General features: G+C 60.4%; 1 protein-coding gene across 1 annotated transcript; it reads right to left on the minus strand.

Annotated features, from left to right (window-relative positions):
* Window positions 1-2,180: 2,180 nt before the first annotated feature.
* LOC135979844 (uncharacterized) lies at window positions 2,181-6,760 on the minus strand. Its single transcript, XM_065580011.1, has 7 exons — window positions 6,275-6,760; window positions 5,776-5,879; window positions 5,298-5,418; window positions 4,917-4,996; window positions 4,389-4,494; window positions 4,084-4,179; window positions 2,181-3,580 (listed from the first exon to the last, which is right to left on the minus strand). Exons 1-7 carry the CDS (start codon window positions 6,296-6,298, stop codon window positions 3,353-3,355), a joined length of 759 nt encoding a protein of 252 aa, XP_065436083.1. The 5' UTR covers window positions 6,299-6,760; the 3' UTR covers window positions 2,181-3,352.
* Between the last annotated feature and the right edge of the window lie 1,470 nt (window positions 6,761-8,230).

Raw genomic sequence — 8,230 nt, forward strand, 5'->3', positions numbered from 1 at the left:
CTACCGGCCTCAGAGGAGGCGGCGTACACGCACCTGGAGAGGGTTCCCAAGCCCAGCAAGGGGGCTACAGGCTGAGCAAGTGCCCCAGCGATGGCAGAAGGACTTCTGTCTGTGGAAAGACCTCTTTGGACTTTTAGTGTGAGGCAAGCTGGGCCGCAGAAGGGTGGACTAAAGGTGGTGACCTGGCCGGAGTTACCAGGCAGAGAAACTGCCGTGGTGCTGGAGCGACCATGGATGGGGGACGCTAGCCCAGCGAGAGGGCTGTGATGCCATGCCTGGCCGCCAGGGGGCACCTAACGATGAGTAGATTCATTTATGATTAGCATAGTTGGCAGGATTGAGTTCCCCCTGTGATCCGTGAGGGAAGTCTTGGTTGCTGAAGGAATCATAGAATATCAGGGTTGGAAGGGACCTCCGGAGGTCATCTAGTCCAACCCCCTGCTAAAAGCAGGACCAATCCCCAGACAATTTTTTGCCCTGATCCCTAAATGGCCCCCTCAAGGATTGAGCTCACAACCCCGCGTGTAGCAGGCCAATGCTCAAACCACTGAGCTATCCCTCCCCCAAGCAGGTGTATCAAGGGACCAAGCTGGTCGCTGGATTTCCCACTTCAGTTCCAGGGACTGGCTAAGCAGCCAAAGCAGATCTAGGGGTTTCTCCAGCAGCTCCTAGAAAACCAACAGACGCAGAAGGAAGTGCAGGTGGAGCTACAGATGCAGCAGCAGCAATACCTGTGAGAGATCCTGCAAAGGGAAATCAACCCAGGATCTGCTATGCCCATGGACAAAAAGAGCAGAGAAGGAGAGCATGCCTGGGCTGTGCTGAGAAGGTTAGCCCAGGGAGAAGGGCATGAGAAAGTGTACAAGCGTGGCCTAATGCCAAGATGGGAGCAAGAGTTCTTTGTTTGGGGGCAGAGAAGCAGGCCACATCAAAAGACACGGCCTGCTTAGGAAATTGCTGAGTGGCTGAACGAGGGGCCAGGGCCCTAAGAAGTTAGAAAGAAAGGAGAAGGAGAAGGTGTCCTCTGACACAAACCCCCATGAGGCAGGCAAGGTGGAGGTGGCTGGGGTGGCCATGGACCTTGCAGACCCTCCACCAGTATGTCACAGAGCTACTCTCTGTGGATCACCCCGCTCAATGAGTGTTCATTCTAGGAAGCAAGCCGGCTAGACAGTAAAACAGCAGAGGCTGCTCCCAATGCTACACTCGGTTTCTCAGAAATGAGTAGACTTTATGGGCAGAAGAGACCGTTAGAGCATCTAATCTGACCCCCTGCATATCACAGGCCTTTCTGCACCATATGGGGCAGGCAGAGCTCTGCCTGGGCGCAGGGGGAATGGGATGGGGGTAGATCAAGGAAATGGGGGAGGGGAATGGGTGTGAGGGAAAGAGCTCCTGTCCCAGATGAAGGAATTTGGGGGCAGAGGAAAGGACCCTGCTCCACAGAGAGGGGAGAGGGTTTCTGTGAGTGCCAGGGGGCTCCATTTCCCCTTCCACTAGCTCCCCATTTACAGAGAGCCAGAGCAGTACCTGCAGCAGAGAGCGGGAGTTGCTGGTGGCCTCAGAGGCACAGGCCCTGCAGCGCCTCGGGCACCTGGCGCAAGTGCCGCATGATACGGAGCTGGCGCATCACATTGGCCGTGTCGTCCTCCTGCTGCAAGGGAACGAGAACCTGTCTGAGACTCAGACGCCTCCGAGGAATCAGGGGGGATTAACGGCCCCTGGAACCAGCAGCATTTCCTCCCAGCCCCTGCCCAGCTCTGAGGGATGGATTCCCCCTCCTGATTCCCAGGATGGAGTCTTGTTGTCCTTCCTAGTGACCTCCAGTGGCAACCCCCCTCCTTGTACGGGGAGCTCCTGCCACTTCCCCCTCAGTGCCCCTGACAGCTGTTCCACCTCCAATCCACAGCTCAAGTTCTCAGACCCCACTCCTCCAGCCCCACCCAGGTTGGGTAGGGAGGGGACTGTAGCGGGGGGAGCAGGAGGGATTCTGGCAGCAGTGAAGTGGGATGTGGGGAGGTTGAGACCTTTCCCCAAGTCACCCCAGCCACTAATGCTGAAGCCGCAGGATGGCAGCCCTGGTGAATGGGACGGATCGGCAGCCCCTGCTGACTAGGGTTACCATACGTCCGGTTTTTCCCGGACATGTCCTGCTTTTCGGCAATCAAACGTCTGTCCGGGGGGAATTGCCAAAAAGCCAAACATGTCCGGGAAAATGCCGGCCGGGCACTTCCCCTCCCGCGGCTGCTCTGATCTGCTCCGCTCCTCCCCTCTCAGACTTTAAGAGCCGAGCTGCCCGAGCCAGCGCTACCGGCTTCGGGCAGCCCCCCCTGCCTCCGGACCCCCAGCCGCCAGCCAGGCACTTCCCTTCCCGGGCTCCAGCTGCGCTGGGGAAGCGCCAGTCGGGGGCGCAGAGTCTGGGGGCTGCCCGGCAAACCGTGAAGCCGGTAGCGCTGGGGCAGCCCTTTCCCCATGGCTGGGAGTGGGAGGGAGGAGGGGGCTGAGTTAGGGCGGGGAAGGGGCGGAGTTGGGGCGGGGCTAGGGGGTGGGGAAATGGGCGGGGTCAGGGCCCGTGGAGGGTCCTCTTTTTTTTATTTATTAGACATGGTAACCCTACTGCTGACTGAATCCTCCTGTTCTCTCCAGAATGGGTCCAGCCTTGCCAGCAGCAGGACAAGCGTCCCCTGCCCATGTGCCTCAGCCCTGCCTGGTCAGACGCCATCACCCGTCAGTCCTTGGCCTCCCAGGCTGCCAGTTATGGGAGCAACTCTGGGTGGTGGCTCGGGTGACACAGACACCAGACCACTAGGAATTGGGTGCGGCCCTGTGGGACAGGAGAGTCTCGCAGAGGGCACTTGGGGGACTCTCCTGCCCTTCCCAAGAGCGATAGCACCCTGTCCTAAGAACGTAAGTCTGGGATAAAGCAAAGCTGGTCATTAATTAACCTGGCTAAAGAGCTGGGTGGAGCTGCTCCGGGGACAAGCTGGCTCGCTCCTGCTCATGGAGGTGAATTCATCTCCCTTCCCAGGAGCACCTGCTCTCCCTTTCATTCCCCACCAGGCTCCTTGTGCCAGGCCAGCGAATGGCCACAGGATGGGAATGAGGCCTGGGCCCCGCCCCAATCTCCTGAGGCTAATGCAGCTGCTCATCTTTTCCCCCATCAGCTGCTGGGTTTCCCCCAGGAGGGAGTAGGTGACAGGGAGAGAGAGACACACACATTTGTCCTTCTGGTTGCAGGGCTTGTGTCCTTCCAATCCCATTGGTGGCTGCACAGTGGGCAGAGTCCTCGCTGCGTGCCTGGCCCAACAGAATTGCAGGGCGTGGTGTGGAACACAGAAAGTGATAGAGAGACTCATCCTCCAGCCGGGGTCAGTCTCGGAGAAATTGGCTGGGGTCCCAGTCTCACTCTTCTAGCGGGTGCCATTTCCCAGCTGGGTTCCTTACCCCTCTGGTGCAGCAGCAGCTGGTAGAGCCGGTAAAGCCCCTCCCTGGCCTGCCGGCTGATGTCCTTGGCTGGGTCACTGACGGACAGAGCCAGCTGTGCCATGTGGTGACCCATCCTGGGGAATTCCGCTGAGTTCTAATGGACGGGAGAGGGAGGGGGGACTCCATCAGCATTTTCCTGTTAGCTCCCAGTCCCCCCGGGCCAGGACTCTCCTTCCCCTCAGCCCCTCTGCAGGAGATGCTAGAGGATAGGAGCTAGAGCCAGACCCTTAATTTCCTCTGCCCCCAAGGAAGCCTGGAGCACAGGGCTGTGGACAGGGCCCTCCATGAGGACTTGCTTCCCCAGCTGCTCCAGGATGACAGGGAGGCATGAACCTGGAGCACAGTCAGAGGTCACTTATGTCAAACTCAGGGAGGGTGATGGTGAATCTGAGCAGGGCCGTGCTGCTCTTAACGGCCCTGGCTCTCTCTCGCGGCACCCTGGACATGATCCAGTAGTTAATGTGCTGTGGGGAAAGGAAGCATTGCACTGACTGCCCTGACCAAGGATGCCCACTGGGGGCCCGGCTAGGAGGACAGACTGGAAAATGGATCTAAGAGTGAAGGTAAAATTGCCCCCACCCCTCTCATCGGGCTCACCTCCAAGATGTACTGGAGCCTGTCGGTGTCTGGGGACTCTGCCAGCAGGTTCCCCAGCATGGCGTCCAGGAGGTCTGGCAAGACCCTAGGCAGATCCTGAAAGCAAGGGAGAGCCATGGGTCAGAATTAGGGAAACTGGGGCTAAACTTGCCACAGGATGGGAAGTGGGGTCTCTGGGAAGCACTGGTGAGACCCCCAAACACATATCCTGGCCTCTCTCCTTCACATCCCACTGCAGGCAATTAGCAAGGACTCATGGCAGGATGACAGCTGGCTCTTCAATCCATGACTTTAGCATGATCTACCTGAACTTGGGCGGTGTCCTTCTCCATGCCCAGGGTGAAGACGGCGTGCAGGGCAGCTCGGAGGAGGTGGGTCTCCAGCTCTGGCTCCAGGGCAGGTGTCATGGTGCTGGCAAGAGAGAGGAGCCGGTATTAGACTGTGCAGTACGGGGATGGGACTGGCACCAACACGCAGGTGAAACTGCAGGGAAATAGGCACAGGCTGGCAAGAAGGGAAACTGAGGCACCGAGCCAGGGAATGACAAGGCCAAGGTTTCTCACACAGACAGTGGCAGGGCAGGAATAGCCCCTGTTCCCTGCACCCTGCTGCCCCTCCTGTATCTGATCCTGGGTGTGAGCCTCTCCCCAAAGCCGTTCCAATGTTACTGGAGTGAAAAGAACAGCCCAGCCAGGAGAGAGTGAACTTTCCCCGCACCTCTGCCAGAGGAGCCACCCTTGGGCGGTGACCTGGGAGTGGGAGGGGCAGTGACTCCCAGCCCTGGGCCTGAGCAGCACTGGGGTTAGGGGAACCGGGCCGGCGGGTCTCGGTACCTGAGGTTGCCCACAGCAATCAGGGAGTTGGCGAGGACGGCGCTGGGTGGAGAGTTATCAGGCAGCTCCTCAATGAGCTCCTGTGAGACCCAAAGGAGCGTGTGAGATTCGGGCCTCACTGACACTTCCCAGTGAGGAGATTACACAGCCAGGGCCCCACACAACCAGCAGGATCCCCCCACCTGCCCCCCACTCCTCCGATTCCTGCCCAATAGTGACCACTCTCCGAATTTCTCCCGTCTCTTCTCCCCAGTCTTCAGCCCCAGCAATCTCTGCCCTCAGCTGCCCCTCCAGCACCAGCCATCCCCCATCCATTGGCCTGGGGAGACCCCTGCCCCTCCCATGTCTCTGTCCTCCCTCTGGGCGCCGTGTCTCGCTCACCACAATCCTCTCCGCCACAGCCGCCTTGCAGCAGTGCGGCTCCAGTGTGTCCTGCCCTCTCTGCTGTGCAGCGAGACGCAGGGTGGATGACGTGCAGGAACACGAGCTGCTGGGCCTCCTCCTGCACCCACCAGGAGTGGGGTTAGGGGAGAGAGAGCCAGTTAGCCAGGGACCTCCCTGCCCCCACACAGCAGCTGCAGGACTCAGGCCTGAATGGGGGATAGTGGGGACCCGCCCATTGTCCAAATCACCCACCACTCCACCACAAGCAGGGTCAGGAACTGGGACAGTGCCTGTGGGGGGAGGAGACCCGGCTGGTGTGTGACAGACACCCCCACCTCTGGGGTCCCAGATCATGGAGGAGAAAGGTCCCCATTAGGGCTGGTGGATCATCAGGGACAAGACCCTCTGCAGGGGGTCAGGTGCTGGGAAGGGGCAGGACAGTCTCGGTTCCAGCACAGCTGGGGAACGTTTGTACCTTTTCTCCGTCTTGGAGCTGCTCTCGGCTGTTATTGAGAGCAGCCTCCTCTGTGGCCACGTCCACCCATTCCTCCTCCTCGTCCCCTGAGTCCCTGGCGGTCCCTGCACCAGGGAGAGAAGGGGACAGGGTGACGCCTGCTGCCACTCGGGGGAAGGACAGGGGCACGCTGGGGCAATGTGTCCCCTTCCCACCTCCGGGACCCAGGGCAGATCGGGCCCCACACTCCCCCGTCTCAGTGATGCCTTCAGCCCCCAACTCCTGCAGGAGCCCATAGCAAAGAGACCCCCCCACGCTGTCCTGGACTCCCTGGGAGGTGCCTCCCCCCAACTGGAGCACCGAGGACCAAAGTGGCAGCATCTAGTGTCAGTGGGGTTCATGTGGCTCAGGCCAGACCCCTGGGCTGGGGATCCGCCCCCATAGCACTGATCGAGGGCCTGGGCCCAGGGTGTTCACAGCCCCGCCCTCACCTCTCCCTGAGCCCAGCCTGACTCCTCACCTGGAACAAAGCTGCGGCGCCCATCGGCCTCGCTGCTGCCCGAGTCCCAGGCACTGCTGCTGTCCCATGGGAAGCGGGCCGAGCTGCTGGTGGTGGGACAGGGATCCTCCACCTCCTGCCCTGGGGAGGCTGGAAGGTCCTCACTGACCGGGCCGGGCGATGCCTCCTGCTGGGAATCAGGGCTGGGCTCCTGGGGCTGCTGCTGCCCACACAACATGTCCCAGAGTCACTCTGCCCGGCTCCCCTCCTGCGCTGGGTCCTGCCTGCCCAGACGCAGCCTGGCCCAGCTCCATTTCGACCTGGCCTCTCCCACCTCGGCGCCTGCGCTGGGAGCGGGTTTTCTCCGCCAGAAGACTGGGCACTTCCACCTCCTGGCCTGGCCGGGAGCTCCTTCCCCGCCAGTGTGGACGGAGGAGCCGCTCTGCTCCCGGGGAAGATGGCAGCTGCTTCCCTCAGGCTCTGGAGCCACCTGCAGAGCCTTCTTCCTGAACATCCTCAGGAGCCTGGCCACCCTGGAACCGAGCGGGGAGCGGGCGTGAGTCTGGGGTCAAGGCAGCCTCTCACTAACCAGCCTGTTTGGTCCCTCCCCATCCCTGCCCCAGCCAGAGCAGCTCCTCCTCCCCCCACAGGGGTGCATGTAATGCAATCTACACGCACTGGCAGGAGTTCATTGCATGATCTGCTCCCAGCGTTCCCCCTCGTAACCTCTGGGGCTGCAATGCCCGGGGAGTCTCCTCCTTTTCCATCACTGGGCTCAGTCACTTTGGACAAGCAGCTCCCTCCTGCCGTCCCAGGCCACACTCCCCCCCAGGCTAGAGAAGGAACAGAACCCAGGAGTCTGGACTTCTCCTGGGAAACCATTCCCCAGGTCAAAGTCCCGAGGCAGAGCAAGGCCAGGACCCCCACCTTTCCCATTGATTTCCTTGCTCAGCAGCTCACAGGGTCTGGCCCAGCTCAGAGACGCTCAGCCTGGAGAACGGTCTCCCACAAGGGAAGCGTTGGGAGCCCCATTGCTGGGACCTTTCCAAACACACTGGAGACGGCTCTGGAGAAGCCCCTCCCCGGTCTGAGAGCGAGGGGCTCCTGGGGGCGGTTTGCAAATCCAATCTCCTTTGGGAGAGATTCTTTCCCCCTCTTTCTGCCTCTCCCCAGACAGACAGGGGACGCCAACGGGGAACCCTAATGCCACTCACTTGCTCTGCTGACGGAGCGATGGATGGAGGATGTTCAGTATCGTCCCTCGCCCTCCTCCTCACTCCCCAAAGCCAAGGCAGGCTGGAGAGGGTGGTGGTGACCTGAGGAGTTACCCTGCCCAGCCAGCAGGCAGGGGGATAGCACTGGGCGATCGACTGGCTGTGAAAACAAGAGTCTATCTTATTGCCAAGGGACAGAGAAACTCAACCAGCAGCAGGGGGTGCAGAACACTGGCCTAATGCGGGGGTGACAGCACCTCCGGGATCCTGACATCCCGGCACTTTACACACCTTCCTGGAGCCTCCCAACCCCCCTGGTCTGTAGGGGCTGCTACCCCAACCCTACTGATGGGAAACAGGCCTGGGGTGGGGAAGCTACTGGCTCAGGGTCACACCAAGTGTCAGAGCCAGGGATGGGACCCAGCAGTCCTTATTTCCAGGCCCCTTCACTAACCACTGCTGCACACTCCCTCCCATAGCTGGCAATTACAACCAGGCCTTCATGTCCGGTCCCCCTGCTTTGAGAGGGAGTGTGCTCCGCTGGAGTGACTGGAGCAGGGAACTGGGAGTCAGGACTCCTGGGTTCCATTGCTGGTTTCCTATTGACCTGTGGGACTTTGGGTAAGTTGCTCCCCGCTCTAGGCTCTGTCCCCAGCAGTCAAATGGGGATTTCATACTTTCCCACTATTGGAAAGTGCTGGGAGAATCCCCCAGCAAAAGCTGCTCTGACAGTGCTAAGCAGCATCTGACCATTAGAGGTCAG

This window comes from Chrysemys picta, unplaced genomic scaffold, assembly GCF_011386835.1.
Source record: "Chrysemys picta bellii isolate R12L10 unplaced genomic scaffold, ASM1138683v2 scaf1281, whole genome shotgun sequence".
NCBI lineage: Eukaryota > Metazoa > Chordata > Testudines > Emydidae > Chrysemys > Chrysemys picta.